At 54.8% G+C, this 19,572-nt stretch overlaps 1 protein-coding gene across 1 annotated transcript; it reads right to left on the minus strand.

Annotated features, from left to right (window-relative positions):
- Positions 1-5,618: 5,618 nt before the first annotated feature.
- On the minus strand, positions 5,619-18,943 carry LOC115908630 (LON peptidase N-terminal domain and RING finger protein 1-like). The gene is made up of 12 exons (XM_030957376.1): positions 18,531-18,943; positions 14,817-14,935; positions 14,284-14,406; positions 13,949-14,074; positions 13,179-13,314; positions 12,326-12,419; positions 11,101-11,215; positions 10,345-10,466; positions 9,790-9,948; positions 9,164-9,326; positions 8,932-9,078; positions 5,619-7,798 (listed from the first exon to the last, which is right to left on the minus strand). Exons 1-12 carry the CDS (start codon positions 18,892-18,894, stop codon positions 7,601-7,603), a joined length of 1,866 nt encoding a protein of 621 aa, XP_030813236.1. The 5' UTR covers positions 18,895-18,943; the 3' UTR covers positions 5,619-7,600.
- Between the last annotated feature and the right edge of the window lie 629 nt (positions 18,944-19,572).

The following is a 19,572-nucleotide window of genomic DNA, read 5'->3' on the forward strand; positions in this document are numbered from 1 at the left end:
TTCCCCCCTCTCTTCTTTCTTGCTATTAAGATTTATGGGCAGGAAGGTGCCCAGCTGTGTCTGAGCACAATAAACCTCTTGTGGCTGCTAAAAACCGAGGAGAAGCTCTCCCCGCTTGTTAGCTGCAAGGAAGATGGAAGGAAGTGGGAGGAATCCAGAGAGTGAGGTTTTCTAATGCCTCACTCTTCCCTGCCGAAGCCAGAGCTATTTATGGTGCAATTATCACCACAGACAGACTCCTTTATCATCCAGCCAATATTCTGGGTGGAAATCCTATTGCAGCCCAGCCACTCCATTCATCATCAGGGCTCAGGAGATGGCCAGGTGAAAGGGTTTGCTTGCAGGAAACATTTCTGCCAGACACTGCTGGGCCCTGGCATCCCTGCTCACCCTCTATTTATGACCAGGCTTTGTCCTCCTGCCCTCCCAGCAGAGCCCAGAGCAGTGGGAGCAGGTGGGAACAGCGTAGGGTTGTTCAGCACAGCAATGCCAATGGGAATTCCCATGGGAATCTGCTCCTGTTGGGGCACAATGGAGGGGTTTTAGCTGGAACACAAACAGCAAAGGGTCTTCTGGACTGAGCATGGCTCAGGGCAGCAGCGGAGTGTGGGACCCCAGAACATCCCTCTGGCAGTCCAGGATGGCCAGGACCCCTGCCAGGGGGCTCAGAAGCCCTGGCACAGAGCCCAGAACACCTGTGGGTTTGATTATGACCCGTGGAGCAAATTACCAACCTTGTATGAAGATCAGCAAGCCACAACAGTTTAGGTAGAATGATAGTGAATTTATCATGGGGTGGAAAAGTAGATTTTTGAGGTTTTTGGTATGGGGGTTCAGGAGGCAAGATGGAGGGAACTGGGCATGTCCAGCCTTTCTCCTTCTTCTTCTTGGCCTCCATCCTCTGCTGTGATGTTGGCACTTTTGGATTGGTTTAGAGTAGAAGCTCACTGTCTAACATAGGTGATAGGGATTGGAAAGTAATTGTAAACATTGTATACGTAGTTTTTAGTATAAAGACATAACACTGCCCTGGGGGCAGGCAGAGTGCCTGGAACTGTCCTGCTGGATGGACCTTGGCAGGGCAGGAGAAAATTTTTTATAGATAAGACGCAATAAACAACCTTGAGACCGAGAAATGAAGAGCTCTGACTCCTTCTTCAAGCGCCGGGCTGGGAAAAGAGACTTTCTAACTCTTCTCAGGGTCACTGTGACAGGCTAAAGATACCAACAGTGGAGGGATGGGATGGGAGGGAAGTGACAGGGGTGAGTTTTGCATCCTCTGTGGTTTCACAGATGCGTCACGAGGGAGGGGAGTGAAGCACCCTACACCCTGGCGGTGGCTCTGAAGAGCAGTTCCCTGGGTGTCTGTGCCCCACAGCTCTGGGACACCCTCCTCACCTCCTGCCTGGCCCCATTGCCTGAGTCAGAGCTGCAAGAACCATCCCCCAGGAGTCACCTTGGGTGGGCAGCTCCGCCAGCTGAAATTTGGATTCTCTTGTTTTCTTTTTCCTCTCCCCAGAATTCCTTTTTACTCTAGAGAGGAAACTGCACCATTCTCCTTAGTCTGAGCTGGAATCCCTCATGAAGTTTGGCTGCACTTCTCCATGGGGCTGGAGGGTCTTGGAGCAAGCCCACACTCAGCCTGCTCCTGTGGCTGTTTGGGACAAGACCAGATAAGATCAAGTCAGACCAGTGAAGCAGGGTTTCCTCTTTAATACTCATCCCGAAAAAAAACTGTGGTGTAGATTCTCTGCTGGCTGAGCATCCCCTTCCCCTCCCCATTAGGAAGATGCATTTTTTTTTACCCGTTTAATTTCTCATTTTCACAGACCTTGCCAAGACCTGGGTATATCTGGAATCCTCTTCCCCTGTGTCAAACGTGGGTGGTACTGGGCAGCTGCTGGTGGGAACGAGCAGGAACACACGCAGGGCTGCTGAGTCACAGAGCCTGATTTTCCTGGAGAATTGGACTCAACTCCCACCCACGTCACTGTTCCACTGCCAGGGCAGAGCTGGGATGTGACCTGATCTCTGCTCCACCATCTCCCCTTTATCTTTCATAGCACAGAGCTGGTGATCTATTTATTACAGAATGAGCCTCAATTCTTGCAAAGAGTGAAATTCTTGAGGCACAGGAGCTAAAATAACCATCACTCACACTGCCTGTTTACCCTTTAATTGTCACTGACTTCTGCCTTTTCACATTCATGGTGCTTGAAAAGGGAAGAATAGATCTGGGCAATGTAATTTAATACACCAAACATACCAGCTTAATTGCAATCCCCATAAGCCAGACACACAAAACTCTAAACAAATTTGATTAATTTATTTCAATTTGCACAAGTCTTCCTCTCAGACTGTAATTAACGGAGGGAAACAATTAAGGTAAACACAGACCAGCTGAGAGAGCTGTCCTTGCTAAAAGTCACATTTTATTTTAATAATGCTGTATTTATGTAAGTTCTACACTTTTAACAAGTTTCCCATTTCCTTGATATTTAATCAGTCCTGTAAATATTTTGCCTGGGCTCAAAGGGGTTTGTGAAATCAGGAATCAGCAAGGAGAGGCCAAATCACCAATGGGCACTTGGGATGGATGTGGCTGTGGCTGTGGGCAGAAACTCAGGGGTTAATCCCTTCTCCAGGTGCTCCCAGGGGCTGAGAGGTGGCCCTGAATCAGGTGGTGTGGGAGGGCTGGGAGGCAGCCCCTTGCTGCTGTCCCAAATCCAGAGCTTCTCAGTAGCAGGTTGGTAGAATTGCTGGTGTGAGGGAGCTAAATGGGTTTGGAAAAGCCTTTGGAAAAAGGCTGTCACTGTAAATCAGTTTATTAATGGAGAGAATTACCGACCATCGTGCTAAGGCAGCTCCACCTGATGCATCATCCCAGATCAGGGCTTGGCTTTGCACAGTTGCCACGTGCGGCACAGCCAGGGAATGCCAGTGCAGCACCTCCAAAATGCACGGGAGACAAAGGCATTTGTGCAGCTGCCATTGATCTCTGCCCTGGGTCACCTTCAGCAGGATCACCCCACTCTGCTCTGAACAGGACAGGGGTGAATTTCACCCCCTCATGCAGCCTGGCCAGAGGAAGGGACAGCACCATTGTGAGATCCCAAACGTTGTCATGGTGTGATTTTTGGGGCTGTCCTGTGCAGGGCCAGGAGTTGGACTCGATGTCCTTGTGGGTCCCTTCTAACTAAGGATGTTCAATGTTTCTCCAGGTGAATAGGCAGGTCCCACTCCAACTTCTTCAGCAGTGACTTTGAGTCAGGTTTTTTTCATCACTTGTCATTTTCCAGCTTTGAATACATCCCGTGGGTGAGTTTCTTGAAAGAGACGGCACATCTGTCTTCATTGCCTTCCTTTTTTTTTTTTTTTTTTTTTGTTTCTTCTGAAAAAGCAAGAACAATACAACCCATCTTTCAATGCACCAACTGGTATTGCTAAAGTGTGGAAAAAAAATTAGGTGCTGTTTTTTTCCTTTTTCTTCCCACCTTCATTAACTTTAACGTGTACTTCCATTGCTAGAGAAGAGAATCTTAGCTCGAACAATCTTGTGTTGATTTTCCGTTCTCTCAAGTACCGACTGGTCTAATTAGTTTGGAAATGCACCATTTGTTAAAGAAAGATGAGGCACAGTCTGACACCTGCTGTATTAATTATTTACCTCTTTATCTAATTGCCTGCCTACACTGTTAGGTGAGGGAAGTTGTCACCCATGTCTGCATTTGAAGGTGTGGAACAGGAAGGGAGGCAATGGTGCTGTTGGGGGCGTCCCATTTTGGGGTGATGAAAGTGGGGACCTCAACTAAACCCTGGCATCCAGTGCCACATCCAGGCTTTGTTAAACACACCCAGGGATGGTGACTCCACCACCAGACCATTACAGAACTTTATCACTCTTTCCATAAAAAACTTTTCCCTGCTATCCAACCTGTATTTCCCTTGGTGCAGCTTGAGGCTGTGTGCTCTGGTTGTGTCAGTGTTGCCTGGAGAAAGAGCCCAGCCCCAGCTGAGCACAGGCACCTTTCAGGAGCTGTGCAGAGTGATGGGGGCAGCCCTGAGTCTCCTTTTCTCCAGGCTGAGCACCCCCAGCTCCCTCAGGGGTTCCTCACAGGGTTTGTGTTCCCAGCCTCGTTGTCCTCTCTGGACATGCTCAAGGGTCTCAAAGTCCTTCCCAAACTGAGGGCCCAGAGCTGGGCACAGCACTCAGGGTGTGGCCCCACCAGTGCTGAGCACAGGGGCACAATGCCCTCCCTGCTCCTGCTGGCCACACCATTCCTGACCCAGGCCAGGAGCCCTTGTCCTTCCTGGCCACCAGGGCACACTGCTGGTTCAGTCACCAGTGCCCCCAGGTCCCTTTCTGCTTGGGCACTGATGAAGGGGAGCAGGACACCCCAAATGCCCCAGTGCCAAGAGAGCAAACTGGCAGGAGTAGGGAGACAAGCCTGCAGCACAGACCTTGTGTGCCTGGGGAGCTGGAGGTGGGCTCACAGTGACCTGCACAGGGCCCCAGCTCTCCTGGGCTGATGGAGAGCCCAGAGCAGCCCAGATGGGGCCAGGGCTGGGAGAGAAAAGCCAAGGCTCCGGCAAGAGCCAGTGCTGCACATCCCTTCTGCTGTGCCTCCCTCCTCGCCCGCACTCAGCCTCTTCCTGACACCTAGTGGGAGCAGGGCAGCACGGCACGGGGATCCCGGGCAGCTCCAGCTCCTGGGCACTCACCAGCCACAGGCTTGGGCTGCCAGAGCCACCAAAGGGGCTGGCACCAGCCACAGGCACAGCTGGGCTTCAGCAGGGCACAGCTGCTTCTCTGCAGCGGAGGCAGTTGTTAATGGCATGGCAGGGACACTGCTCTGAGGGGTGGGTTCTGTTGAGGGTTCTCTGCCACCTCAGCCCACTTGAGCCTCTCCCTCTCTGCTGCAGCTGTCCCACGTTCCCAGGAAAGGAGCACAGCACAGCTGGGCAGTTCCCTTCTTGTCCTTGCTCTGGATGGCACCTTGGGAAGCAGAGGGAAGAGATGGGAGCAAGAGACAGGTGAGAGCTGTCCCAGCAGGACATCACCTTCCATCCAGAACCACCCTCTCATTTTAGACCCCATGCACATCTCCCTGGATCACCTCTCATCCCTAATGCCAGCTGCCAGAAGCTAACCTGCTCCCAGCCCACAGCCCTCTGCCCAGGGCTGCAAAGGCAGGACAGGGACAGATGCTGGCCACAGCATTTGGGGACATTGCCTCCAGGGTCATCCCACACTGGCCAGCATCTCTACGGGCTCATCTCCCATCCCATCCCATCCCATCCCATCCCATCGTTCCCCACAGCCCTTAGCTGCAATGACAGGCAGGGGCTCATTCCTTCCATCTTGTTCCACACACATTCTGTGAGCAAAACCACTTTTTTCCTTCCCCTTGTTGCCAACTGCCTTTGCTGGACCGTGGTCACTGGGCCTACCTCGCTGTCTGGAGACCAAGGTGTGACCTCTCCAGGTGTCCCCAAATCTCCCTGGGGATCCCCAAGCACTTTTATTAATGAGCAGCTGAAAGTTAAACACCAGCAACAAAACAACAACAACAACAAAGGTCTTTATTCCAACGACCTGAAAGAAAATGTAACTCCAAGAGCAAAGACAGTAATAAAAACCACAAAGGTGCTCCAAGCAAACTGGAGCAATTTGCACGGATCCCTTCCCAAAGCAGCCAGGCAGAGGTGGCTCTGGGCCCTGGCTCCTCCCCGGTGTGACAGGGGATCTCCTGCATGCCCCCCATGCCAACCCCTTGCTGGAGTGGTCCCAGCCCTGGGGAAGCAGCAGCTCAGGGGGCAGGTGAGTGCCTTGGGGTGGGGATGTCACAGGGTGAGCCCACACTGACCCTGGGGAAAAGAAAGGCACTTCCTGAACGCCAGTGTCACCCTGCCACCTGCCCTGGGAGTGCCAAGCATCCCTCCATCCCCTGCCCCAGCCCTGCCAATCTGACATCCCAGGGAAATGGCTCCTTGGCAGTCGTGGTGCTCCTGGGCCAGCACTGTGGCTCAAAGGTGGAGGAGCAGCTCCAGCTCTGAGCTGTCCTCAGCTGCCCTGTGCTCACAGAGGTTCCTGGGGAGCCAGCCCTGCTCCTGACTGTCACTGCAGGGAGGCACTTGGATGGACAGAGGGACAGGGACTGCCCACTCCCGGAGACAGGACAGGGGAAGGTGGTGGCCCTGAGCAAGGAGCTCTCTGGAGCCAGTGTCCCACCCAGGCCCAGCCCAGCACCACCTGCAGTAAGGATCAGTGCCCTGATTTTCTCTCCCACACACATCCAACAGCTCTCTGAGGGGTGTGTGGTGCCTTTGAGAAACGCAGGGATAAAATTCCAGAAGCAGTGTTAATCCAACTAGGTGGATGTCACTCCTGCAATTGAATCCAAAGCCACTGAAATTATGGATGAAAGACAAAAATCCCAAATCTTCAGGATTTCAATGGAGGCCTGGTCTGTCCAGAGTCTTTGCCCTGTGTTTAGAGACAAGCAGCAGCCGAGCACTCGCTCCTCTCACATGTGGCTCCTGCCCTGGGTCACTGATCCTGCCCCCTCCCTCCAATCCAGAGATTTGGATCCCTTTGACTTCACTGTGCTCTTTGGGGGGATCCTGAACTATTCTGGGTCCCAAGTGCAAGGGTCCAGCCTCGGCTGAGATCCTGATTTTCTCCTGAGGAAGCAGAAAGTTCACAACAAACACAGAACAGGGGGAAATTGCATTAGTCAAGGAACAGAAAGTGTCACAACAGAACTTCCAGACTTAACTCCCTTGTGCTATCAGCTCCTCCCAGCCCCAGGTGCAGCCCTGTAACCTGAACCCAGCCAGGGTGGGGAACAGCAGCCTTTGGGTAGGGGACAAGCACCAAAGCTGACAGAATTCCCCCTCCCACGGCATTTCACAGCACTGGAGCCGGCAGGGAGGGGAGTGGCTGGCAGTGCCCGGGGAAGGGTCTGGCCAGCAAACAGCACAGCACCGAGCAGAGCAGTGGGAAGGGGGGGTCTGGACCTGAGAGCATTCAAATACAACCATCTCCTCACCATGTGGCCGTGGAGGTGGTTGGGAGCAAGACCATGAGTTTGAGTTTAATTTAACCTTTCTTCTTGTTCAAACACAAAGCTGTAAGCAGAGGCAGAGCCGTCAGCATCCTCCAAAGGAAGCCTTTGGAACTTCTCTGCTTCCCCAGTGCCACCTCTCCCCAGCCTCTAAATTTCCTGTGGGAATCCGGATCATCTACCACATGATCCTAAGTTGTCCTTCAACTTAGCTGTCCTTCAAAGTGGAAGAACCCAAACTGAGGCAAACCCTGCACTCAGTCCTGCCCCTAAGGAGAATCCTCCTCAGTGCAGAAGCCACTCAGCCAATGATTTTGGCTTTGGAGACCAACCCAGCTCTGCAGCCCAGCATCCCCTCGGGTGGCACAGCACAGCAGCAGGGGCACCAAGCAGCTCCAGAGGTGGCACGGACGGCACAGTGTCGCTGCCAGCTGAGATCACTTTTTGGGGGATGGAAGGCAGGGCTCAAACCACACTCAAACCACACAGAGAGAAAGCCGAGGGTGGAGGTGAGTCCAGGGAGGGCAGGGCGGTCAGAGGCGGCGGCGGGGGCTGCGCTCGGGCAGGAGGTGGCGGGGCGGGGGCTGCTGCAGCAGCGCCGTCAGGATGCGCTGCAGCTGCGACAGCCGGGCCCGCAGCGACGTGCAGGAGAACAGGCTCAGCTGGTAGGACGGGTCCAGGGGCAGGATGGAGATCAGCCACCAGCACCACGTCGGGCCGTCTGCTGAAGCCTGGGGAGGAGAGAGGGAGAGACCCCCGCGTCAGGAGCTGCGAGGTGGATGCAGCATCGCTGCATTGCTGATGGCAGAGCTGCTCTTGTCAGGATAGCAAAGCCAGCTTTGGCCAAGGTACTCATCTGTACAGCCCTTCTGTTGTCCAAGCTCAAAACTGCTGGACAAACTAATTCAAATTCCAGACAAGCATCCCCAGGGAGCCTCCTGGCTCATCTGGATCTGCATCTCATCTCATCTGTAACTCGTAGAAAGTCTATCCTAAAGAGACAATGAAATATCTTGTGCATTTCCTTGTTTAAGGCGGTGCTTTTTGCAAACACAGGCCAAATCCTGCATGGCCAGTGTTCTTGGGGCATTGGCCATCACTTGAAGAGGTGAGGTGCAGGCCAGGCAGGCACAGCTGTTGAGCACTGCTTTTGTTAAGTGGCTTTTCTATAACCTGAGCCAAACCAAGAGGGAAAAGCTCGATTCAGCTGAAGGAGGGTGAGTTCTTTTGTAATTCCTGAGCACATCATTAATGTGACTGCTGGCCAGAACAGCCTTAGCCTGGGACAAGCCAACAAGAGTATATTTGTAATGATCCAGAGAGGAAACACTTTCTTAAAGGACTGAAAATTAAATTTTGGGATTTTTTTTCTCCTACAGAATCTGAATTTGTCAGAGCAGTATAACAAGCAAATTGGATCCTGTCCTTTTACTCCTTACCTCTGGCCAGCTATGGCTGTCTCAAAGGACCCAGTGAGAAAGGAGACTGCAGACTCAACAAGCTGCAGGGTTCGACTCCTTGCCAATTTGTTTGGTTTCTTTTTCCCAAGAAGTTTTCAAACATACACAGTTCAGTTTCTCAGACCTCATTTAAGAAAAGACTCTGGGAAAGATTTTAGAACTCAGTGCTCAGTTTCCAAGAACAGCTTAAAACCATAAAGAAACATCAAGCAGTTGTACAAAACAAGCCCTACCAACTGTCTGGATAAGAGATGCTGTAACAGGGGTGAAAAAACGGATTTTTTTTGTTCATCCTGGGGGGAAGCCAAGTAGGGAAGCAGGGTGGTTGGAGCAGGAACAGCACTGCTTCAGAGGCTCTCTTGATACTCTGTGTGTTTGGTGCATCCCTTCCCTCTGGGCATTACCTGGATGTCCTCCTCCTTCTCTGGCAGTGGTCCATGCTGCATCAGAATGTGCCTGGAGGTGAGGTCCCCGTGCTCACAGAACCGCTGGGCCAGGTGATAGGTGCTCTCATGCAGGCACTGCAGCTCCTGCAGCTCCTCCCCGGACACCTGAACAGAGCCAAGAGGGACACAGGTGTCTGTGGGGAGGATCTGTCCTGCTGCAGCCCAGGGTTTTGCCCAGCCCTGCCCTCACCTTCCTGTCCTCCAGGAACTCGATGTCAGCGGTGTGGTAGCCGTCCCTGTGGCCGCGGCTCAGCACGCGGAACCGCTGCCGGCCGATGGTGTCCACCAAGGACCTCCCGTCGGCCAGCAGCTCCACCTGACGGATCTCCAGCATGCAGCCATAGTCAGCAAAGCTGCAGGGACACAGAGACAGAAAACAGGGGCTGAGCTGGGGTAATGGGTGGCAAGGGAGCTGCTTCTCCTAAAGGTATCGTCTGCAAAAGGACCAGGAACAAGATGGCAAGGCAGGGGCAAATTCAGAGATTCAATCACGTCTCCTCCCAGTGCTCACTAAGAGGAGCTGGAGGTCACAGCCAGAGAACCATGGAGCTCAGAGATATCCTGAGTCAGAAGCTGTTCCAAGAATTGTATTGAATTGTATTTGACAGCTACCGCTGGCTCTGTCCAGCTCCAGTGCTGGCCTCATTCCTTGATCCCATTTCACTCTGCACTGTGGGGAACACACCACCTCCCTGCTGATTTTATTTGCAAGATGGCACTGATAGGGGAAACCTATCAGAACTACTCAGTATTTTAGACATTTGGGGCTGGAGCAGAGAGAGGTTGGGGCAGGGGGCAGCTTGCCCAGGAGCTCACCTTTTCCCATTCTCATATATGCACATGCCAAACCTCCTGGCGCCGCTCTCCTGGCACCGCCGGATCATCAGGCGGTACCGAGGCTCGAAGACGTGCAGAGGGCAGGGGATGCCAGGGAAGGACATCGTGCACACAAAGATGGGGATGTTCTTGGTCAGGCTGAGGGACAGAAGGAGAAACCACTGTGACACCTCCCCAAGCAAAGCCCATCCCTGCATCAGCTGCTCCCCAAAACCAGGTGTGTCCTTAAGCACAAGAAGTGATGCTCTAGCACAGAGCAACACTAAAGTTCCACTTGGCTCACCTAGAGACCAAGGACAGATTCTTCCCACAAAACAGCTCCTTGCAAATATGATCCCTCACCCCCAGGTGCCTCATGGGGCATGTCCACACCCACACAGCACAGCTGCAATGTGGTCCTGGAGGTGGGACAGACATCACTTGAGCAGAACCAAGCCACAGCAGTGGTATGGGGTGTGGACATCCCTGTCAGAGCCCCTTCCAGTCCCCATGTGCACACTCACACACACACACACAGGAGCAGTCCCTGCTTACTTGGAGAGCTCTGCCATCTCTGCCCGGTGCAGCTCCTGGCGCTCAGCCAGCTGTGTGGGGAAGGTGGCCAGCATGATGTCCTGCAGCAGCACTGTGGGGCTGTACCTCCCAGCCTTCAGGTACTGAAAGGAATTAGACCCAAAAATAGGTTGGAAAAGAGCAGGGAGGAAGCCCTGAGGCCCTGCTGGACTCTGAATTACGCTCACTTTTATTGGAACTGAAGGTAATTTTAGACCAGAGAAAGTCAAGGATAAAACCCCATGGGGGATGTTGAGCCATTGAGCAGGATGGGATGTCAGCTCCACCGAGACCTCCAGACACAGCTCAGAGCCAGGGCCCGTCCAGCACAGCGTCCTGTCTCTGACAGTGATGCAGTCCTTGTATGACAACCTAATTTCCCTGACGGTCTCATCCGAATCCCTTTTCATTAAAGATTAAATCAAATCTCCAGGCTAGCAGGTTTTCCATCCATTTCCATTTTTTAAAGTCATTAGCATTTTCTCCTCTCTCTCTGTCTCCCCTCTCCTGTTTACAATCTCACTAAATCACTGTGGCACCTTGTGGAAATGAATCTCTTGGTCTTAATTATCAACTGTCTGGTCATTCCCATGTGAGTGGAGCTGACACCGCCGTGCCAGGGAGCTGCTAATGGAAGAGCACTGCACCTTCCCAGCCCAGCCCTGGGCAGGCAGCCAGCAGCTGGAGCTGGCTCCCAGCTCTCCCCTGGGCTCCATCCTGTGGCACTCACGCCCTCACCTCTCTCAGGCTCTGTTTGCAGAGGGGGCAGTTGGGCCTGTGGTCCAGGCAGCGCTCCAGGCACTCCTTGCAGAAGGTGTGACCACAGGGCGTTGTCACCGGCTCGAAGAACATCCTGCAAAGGGTGATCAGAGTCAATGGATTGCAGGGAGCAACAAAAGGAAAGGAGCACAGAGAAGTCTGGCAGAGAGAGACTTTAATTAGCCCTTTAATTAGAAAGTCTGGGCTCAGACTGTGCTGGGCTTGCACAATGATGTAAGATGAGAACTGTTCCAGGCCTGAGCTCTGCTCCCCCTCTCTGCAGGGTCACCATGAAGTCCCAGCAAACCCCATCAGTATATACATGACACCCCTTGGTCCTGCCAGGTCTGTGCTTCCCCAGATACCCACAGTGGTGTGTAATCCAAAGGGCAGTGACAGGAAAGTTCCTCCTTCTCCCCTGCCCCAGGAGCAGAGCCAGCAGCAAGTGCTCAAGTTGCTCACAGGCAGCTCCACGGTCAGAAATTAAATTAAGGTCTCAGGAAAGCCCTGACTGCTCCTAAACACTGTTTTCTTCTTTCAGAAGAGACTCAAATTCACATAATTCAGGCCAGATGCAGCCTCAATCTCTCTCCCCCATGCACAGACCTGGAAAAAGCTGCCAGAAGGACCTTGACCAACTTGCACGTCTGGCAGTGCAACACCCACCCAGCTCTCTGCCAGCAGCCCTTGCACAACTGCTCTAAGTCCTGGGACACACCAGGAATAACAGCCTGGTTTCAGCATGCCCTCTGGCAGTGCAACACCAGCCCTGAGCCAGCAGACAAACACAGGCTCTGTCTCATTCCCTTTTCCACCTGCACGAGGCAAAGAGCTCCAAAATGCTCCCCTCTAGGTCTGCAATATCCCCACCATGGAGGGAATTTCCCTGGGCACCTTCCTGCCCCAGCCTGCAGGTACAAAGGGCAACCACTGCTTTTGGTCTTTGACCCCACTGAACATCCCCAGCTCCACATCTCTGTCCCAAGGGATACAGCCCCAGTGATGCTGCACCCTGAGACAGGGTGATCTGAGCTCCTGCAGCCTGGCAGAGTGTCCCATGGCCTTGCCTTCCCCTCTTATCTGTACCAAAACCTACATCTCAGCAGCTCTCAGGACTGAGCTTGCTATTAAGATGTGAAGAAAGATGCACACCAGTAAAGAAAACCCAGCAGGTGCCAATTCTTGATCCTGCAGGAGAACTCACCGTATGCAGAGGGAGCACTCCAAGTCAGAAATGCTCAGTGACTCCCCAAGGCATGGCTGGGTACAGTTTGCTGCTGCTGTCTCCTCCTCGTTATCTAGTGGTAAAAGAGAAGAAAATCCCCCATTTCAATATAGGAAATTAATCTTTGCTTTCTGATCCCATTCTGAGGCATAACTGCCCCACAAAGTGCTTTGAAAGTGTCAAAGAAGAACAAAACCAATAGGAAAGTCAACATAAACCCCTCTATTAACCCATCTGTGTTCATCCATAGCTGGTGTGTCAGTGGGTTTCATGGTGCTTGGTAGAGGAAGGCGATATCTCCTCCTTTTGCAGGCAGGGAAACTGAGGCACTGGGCAGCAAAGTGGCCCAAAAAGCTCCAGGATGGAAGTCTCTGGAGACCTGCCATGAGCCATCACTGCTATATGTCCACCTGGCTGGACACTGATGGCAAGTCAATGCTGACGGAGGTGCTGCTTCCCCAGCTCATGGCATGTCCTGTCCCCCACACGGGAATTTAGTCTAAACCAAAACCCATCCAAACACATGGGAACCACAGATAGCCTCTCCCTGACTCCACACAGGGAACAAGTGATGCCTGGCTTTAGCAAGGACTTGTCACCAAGCTGGAGCAAAGGTTTGGTGTAAGTTCACCTGCTCACACAGGACGATCAGGTGGATCCTCCCCATGTGCATGAGGAGCAGTGAATGTCCTGGCCAGAGCTGCCCCATCGTGTGCCCCTGGCATATTTGTTGAGCTGGACACAGTGCAAACAGCACATTTTCAGTGCCAAAATGGATTTCAAACAAGTATTTTGCATGACACAACAGCGTGGTACCTGTGATGACACTCACCCAAGAGGCACTGGCCCTGGCTCTCTGCCGCCGTCTCCGGTTCTGGCTGCTGTCCTGGCTGGGCATGGGTGGCTCTGTCCTGGCTGTGCTCACACCCAGCACCCCCTCGGCCATCTGCCAGCTCTCCCTCCTGATCCTAGGCACAGCAAGATGGAATTGAGCCCAAACCCTCTTCTCCCTCTGTCCCACCAAGCCCAACGGCACCAGGAGGTGTTCTGGTGTGTCACTGTACATTGACAGCTTCCAACTACAGGACAGCAGGACAGTGGCCTTCAGCCACTGCTGCCCACCACATGGTTAAAACATGGCTCACTCTGTCCAGTGTACCAACTGCTATCTGGGTGTATCTGAGCCCATCTTCTGGATTCCCTCCTCTCTCCAAGCCTGCTAAATTTGTTTGTAGAAGGCAAAGAGGAAAATAAAAGCTTCCGTAACAGCTGTTAATGGTCTGAACTATTCTCAAGTGTGTCTTTTAGATGAAAAAAATTGAAACTCACTTTTTGTTTTCCTTTTTTTTCCCCTCTGTATGTAGTGAGATGAATAGAGAGAGAAAGTCCCCTCTGTTTCCTGAGTCCCCACAGCATCAGCCCTGATGACACCTGCTCTCCCACCCTCCACCAGCTGCAGATCCCAGCACACAAGCAGGTAAGCATGGCTACATGTCCTGCACAAGCTCCCCTTATCACACCTCCTTTCCCATCACTGGGCAACTGGGATGTCCCAGAGGAACATGAACTCTCCTTGCAGACTCAGATATTGCAGGCTCTTACCTGAATTTGTGTGGAAGATGGGAGCACTGGGCTCCCTCCATCAACCTGGGAACCAGGTGAGCTCAGGCAAGCATCACCCAGGTGTGCAGCCGTGCATGGCTGAGGAGCATCAGCTTCCATGGTGATCTGCAAGGACAAAGCAAGGGTTGGGGGATGCTAGGAGGAAAAAGCAAGGAAGTGGGAGAGCTGCCAGGTTCCCTCTTTGTCCCCAAAGCACCCTTCTGCTCAGTGCAGGAGGTGTCTGTGCTGGCTGAGCCCTCTGTGGAGTCCTTAAGGGGACAAGGACATGTCCCTGTGTGATGTGAGAGCAGAGGGACATGGCAGAGCCCACACACCTTCTCTATCTCTCTCTGAGCCAGCTGGAATTGGGGACTGAGTGTCAGGCAGTGTTCCCACGCCTGCAGGGCTGCAGCTCTCTGCCCCATCTCCAGGAGCACCTTCCCTTTCCTGAAGAAGGCCTGCAGAGCAGAAAGAACATGTGGTGACTATGAGACAGTGACCAGCAGAGCATGTCCCCCTTCAGTTCCCATGCCAGCCCCAGGGGAATGTCCCTTTGCCTCCTGCCTGCTCCCATCCCACCCCAAAGCACCTGGACATGTCACTGCTCCCCTGACTGGATCTGCCTAAAAAATGCCAGGACTCTCCAAAGTGCAGCAGTTACAAAAGCCAAGCCTGGGAGAGTTGGAGTGAAGAATGGACACAGTGCCAGACCTCTCCTGTGAGAGCTACACAGCACCTGTGTGTTGATTTGCCACCTTGGTTAGCAACCCAGTGGCTCTGCAAAGTGCATTTCTGAGCAGGATGAACCCAATGGAGAATGGAGCAGAGGGGGAAGCTGCTCCTGTGCAGTCCATGTGGCTTCACTCACCTCGTGGTGTCCAGGCTCAGCCCTGCACACAGCATCCAGGTCCTCCAGTGCCTGTGGGAGCTGCCCCAGGGCCAGCAGGGCCTCTGCTCGGCACAGCCGCAGGGAGCTGCACTCCAGGGCTGCAAGAGAACGTGTGGCATGAGCCCTGGACCAGCCTGGGGACAGGCCACCCCAGGGGGACAGTCCCTGTGCCACTGCCTCACATCAGTGCTCTTCATCAGGAGACACTGGCTTTGTAAGCCTCTGCCGGGAAGTTATTCCCCTAAATAACCCAGTTTTAAATTGTTTGAGGCTCTTCCCTTTGTTTTTTCCCCATCTTCCCTAAAACACCCTCAGCCAAGAGGCCCCACCATTGCCTCAGGGCTCAGCCATGCTGGGATCTGGGCTTTCATCCATCTTTTTGGGATGTAGCAAAAAAAGCTCCACCATACACGTACAGGGCTGTGGCCACAGCAGGCTCTGTGATGTGACTCACCCAGCAGAGCCACAATAACATGTTACCAAACAGGACTGCAGTGCTGGATACCTGAATTCCCAGACCCACCTGGCTGTCACTGCTCTCCTGGGGCAGATGAGAAGCCAAAGGGGTGTAAGGATCTGCCTGCACCACATGACCTGGGGTTTCCAAGTGTGAGAAGAGGCTGAGATTTCCCAAAAAAAGAGGAAAAGAACTGAGAATCCAGTTCCTTGTCAGCAAGATGTCACTGATGGGACATCAGGGTGCTGGGGGGGCACAGGTCCCACAGACATTGCTAGTCATGACACCAAGCATTACATGCTCCTGCCTTTTCCTAAAAAACTGGCAGTGAAATCCTCTTCTTTCCTGCCTCAGAAAACCACATAAAGACCTTCCTTCCTATCAGCATAGCCAGAGGCAGAATTGGGTTATGGGATGTTTGGGACAGTGAGGAAGCAGCACCCAAGAGCCCACACTCATGGAGTACCCAGGTGTGGTGATGTTTGTGGGCTCTGAAATGCAGAGATGCCCAGACCCACCCCGTTATATCACAGCTCATGGAGGTGACCTACATCCAGAGCAGTGCTGCTGTTCCAGCTCAGGTAACAGGTCTGTGCATCCAGCCCTGCATCCCCCAGCTCTGAGCGTCAGCCCAAAGCTGCTGAGGGTTGGGGATGGGCACTTGGTGCCTCCTGGTGCATCTGGGGAGGCCTCCAGTGCCATGCAAGTGCCCCCAAAGGCTCCCAGTTCCCTGTGGGATGGTGGCAGGCCCAGCACAGGTAACTCGTGGTGGCCCTGCAGGATGCTGGCACTGAGGCCAGCCTTGTGTCATAAATCAGGTGCCATTCAAGGCACTGCTGCTGCATTGGCAAATGTGGGGTGGGTAACATCACCTTGCTGAAGGGCCAGGAGCTCTCCCAGGGGCAAGCTGGGTCCCTGGGCCTGGCTGGCAGCTGATCAGCAATCACCAGGAATCACCACTGTTGGTGATGTCTCTCCTGCACTTCCAAAGCCAGCAGCATTTCCTCCTGGCCTGGTTCAACCATGGTGCTGATGCAGCTCTGCCAGCAAACTGCAGGTCAGGACTGGCAGCTCCATGAGAGCTGGGTGCAGGAAGCATCTGCCCTTTCCCTACCTCTGCTGTCACCCTGCCCAGGCACCCACCACTTCTTACCACAGAGGAGCAAACTCTGCCATGGCTATTGCCTCCTTGTCCTCCCCAGCATGCAGCACAGAGGGACTTTGCTCCCTGCCTGGTGTCACCCTAAGCCAGAGAGCAGCAGAGCCAGGCACAGCCACTCCTGCAGCAAAAGCTGCACTGGCCATGCTGAGCTGTGCAGCAGAGCATGGTCCCTGGGACCTTGTTTTCCTTTATAATACTAGCCAAGACCTTAGGGCTCAAGTGAGGAAACATGGGAACTTGCTGCTCAGTACCCCATCCCACAAGCACTCATCCAGAGATGAAATATCCCAGCCCCTAACAAGGCAGGGATGAACAAATAGGTACAAAGTCTAGAGGGTTACTTCCCATGTGGGCAAACCCATTCAAACATTTGCACAGCCCAGCAGTAAATCAACTGATTTGGAAAAAAAAAAACCACCCCAGATGTGTAAAAGAGGGCAATGAATTCTGCATTTCTCTGCTGCTGCAGCTATTTTTGATCTATGATATCATTACACACCAGGGCCATCAGCCAGCTGGCAGCCTCTGAGACTCACCAGCCTCCACGCTCCAGGCATGTCAGAGGGCCTCCTGTGCTACACATTACACTGCATTTTTCTGATGTTCACTCAGAAAGAATGAAGATAAAAAGTTGACAGTTTATTTCCACCCAGGCAAAGCGAGCAGCTCTACAGGCTGGGCTGAGCAGGGCACTGCAAACTGACCCATCACACCACACTGAGCCACAAATAAAACATCCCCATGGGTCAAACATTTATCAGTGGTTCTGTTCCAAACTGAAAAGCAGCCCATAAAAAAAAAAGTGTGCAGCTGAAAGCTGGCTGCAGGAGCTGGAAAACACATCCTGAAAGCACCACCCACGTGGCTGAGCCTGGCAGCCCCAGCAAGCAAAGGTTCACTGGAGCTGAGGCTGTGACTGCAATTTCCTTGTTGCCCTCAGCCAGACTTTCCTGTCTTTCGGGGAACAGAACGTGCAGGGGAAGAGTGAGGACAGAGTTTGCAATGTTTCCTCTTTATGCTAGCAAAGGATTTTTAAAGAAAAGTGTAATTACACACCCCAGCCGGGCAAAAGCCTGGCAAATGAGTACCGGAGGAGTGTGCATGTGTCTTTACTGTGAAGGAGGGTGTGCAGGGAGAAACGGATGCCTCTGGAGGTTGCATAAAAGGACCTATTTTCTGCTGCCAGCACCAGGATCGACCGGTCCGCTCAGCCCTTCGTTTCCAGCCTTACCCTGAACCTCTGGCACTTGTCTCGCAGCAGGCGATGAATAAGAGCGGGAGGAGAGCTCAGCGCTGTCATAGAAACGCCGCGGAGAAAGGAAATTCTGCCTCCGTCGCCCCAACCCCCTGCTCCAGACGCATTGTATAACCCCTTTTATTTACTTTCCAAGAAATCCACTTACAGCCACACATTAAAGCAGATCAAACCCCACCTCCCCCCCCCCCTCCGGGCCCGATCCTGGCCCTGCAGGGAAATGTCTGGCCAGGGCCGGCTGCAGAAGGAGCCGGGCCGGGCTGACCTGCACGATGAGGCTGGCACAGCAGCTCTGCCAAGGCGGTGTCCTCGCCAGGCTCTGGGGGACAGGACGTGTCCATCCCCGACTGGACGAGTCCCAGCCGCTTTACATAATGGGCACCGCCGGGGCAGAGCTCTGTCTGTGACCCTGAAATACTGCCCGATGTGAGTGAGTATCGGTGCTTGTCCCTCTCCAGGAGCACGTGGCCCATGGGACACCGGCCCGGGCAGGGGACGAGCAGCGCGGTTGGTCGGGCAGCCCACCGCTCCCAGCACCTCGGGACATCCACGGATATGGAAGAAATGCCCAGCATCCCCCCTTCCCATCCCCACCAGCCCTGCCTTACAACACTTCCCACGTCTTCCCGCTCTGGACCGTGCAGGCTTGGAGCGCGCTGAGCCGCAGGGACACGGTGACCTACATTGTCACCCACACTGGTACTCTCCTGCTGCCACAGCCCAGCCCGTGCATCCCCGTCTGTCGGGCTGCTGGGCTGTCCCCTAGCACCCCTCAGCCCACCATCCGCACTCCCAGCCCCCGAGCCCGGCGCTCCTTACCCAGCTCGACCCCTCTCTGCGCCATCCTCAGCGCCTCCCGCGCGTCCCCGCGGGCGAGGCGGTGGCGGACGCGTTCCGCCAGCCCGGCCAGGCGCCGCTCCCGCGGCACGCATCGCTCCAGGATCCCGCACAGCACCACGCTGCACCTCGCCGCGCCGATGCCCGGCAGCTCCAGCCGCTCCTGGCACAGCGGGCAGCGGGACGGCCCGGCCCCGCCGAGGCACGGCTTGCAGAAGGAGTGACCGCAGGACGCGGTCACCGGCTCCCAGAGGAGCAGGCGGCAGCAGGGGCAGCGCAGCAGGTCCAGCCCCAAGAGCTGCCCGGAGGGGCTCTCCCCGGGCGGAGGAGAGCTCGGGCCGCTCATGGCGGCGCTCGGGGAGCTGTCCTCCCTAAAGCCGGCGGTGCCCGCTCGCCCCGGCCGCCGCCGCGCCCCCGCGCATCGCCCCGCTCCGCCCCGCGCCGCTCCCGCCCCGGCCGAGGCTGCGGCTGCCGGCCGGCCCGGCCCGGCCCGGCCCGCCAGAGGGACCCGGGGCAGGCGCGCGTGGCGGGGCTGCCCGGGCCACCATTGGCCGCCGCCGGCCGCGCCGCCCCGCCCCGGCCGCGTTTTGTAACGGAGCCCGCGGAACCGGGGGCGAGCGGGAACCGGGCCCGGCGGGGGTGCTGTGCCGGTGGGTACCGACCCCCCCGAGCCGCGGTGCTGGGGGGCTCCGCTGCCCGTTCCCGGCAGGCGGGGATGCTGGGGGGCCCCGGAGCAGCCGGGTGCGGTACGAGCCGGACACCGGCTCTGGAGCCGAGAGCCGGGCGAGGAGAGCTCTGCCCCACATGGGCACGGGGCACACCGAAGCAGGACCAAGGTGCAGAGTGCCGGGGGTGTTTGGGATGCCCCAGACTGGGGCCAGGGCACTTTGGAGCCACTCACGGTGCGGGCTGCCTGGGGTGTCCGGTGGCTGTGGAGCAGGGCTGGGGCTGAATGATTCCAGACCCTGTATGTGGACAATCCCCTTCCCACTCACAGACCCCCAGGATGGGCTCGGTGTCACAA

Source organism: Camarhynchus parvulus, chromosome 13 (genome assembly GCF_901933205.1).
Source record: "Camarhynchus parvulus chromosome 13, STF_HiC, whole genome shotgun sequence".
Taxonomy (NCBI): domain Eukaryota; kingdom Metazoa; phylum Chordata; class Aves; order Passeriformes; family Thraupidae; genus Camarhynchus; species Camarhynchus parvulus.

Excerpts from the sequence above, each read along its gene's own strand:
- LOC115908630 (XM_030957376.1), bottom strand. The coding sequence starts at position 18,894 with ATGAGCGGCCCGAGCTCTCCTCCGCCCGGGGAGAGCCCCTCCGGGCAG. Across the intron at positions 14,936-18,530 it reads GCAGAGAGGGGTCGAGCTGG|CCCTGGAGTGCAGCTCCCTG; the intron begins GTAAGGAGCGCC and ends GTTCTCTTGCAG. Across the intron at positions 12,420-13,178 it reads CCAGGGCCAGTGCCTCTTGG|ATAACGAGGAGGAGACAGCA; the intron begins GTGAGTGTCATC and ends TTTTACCACTAG.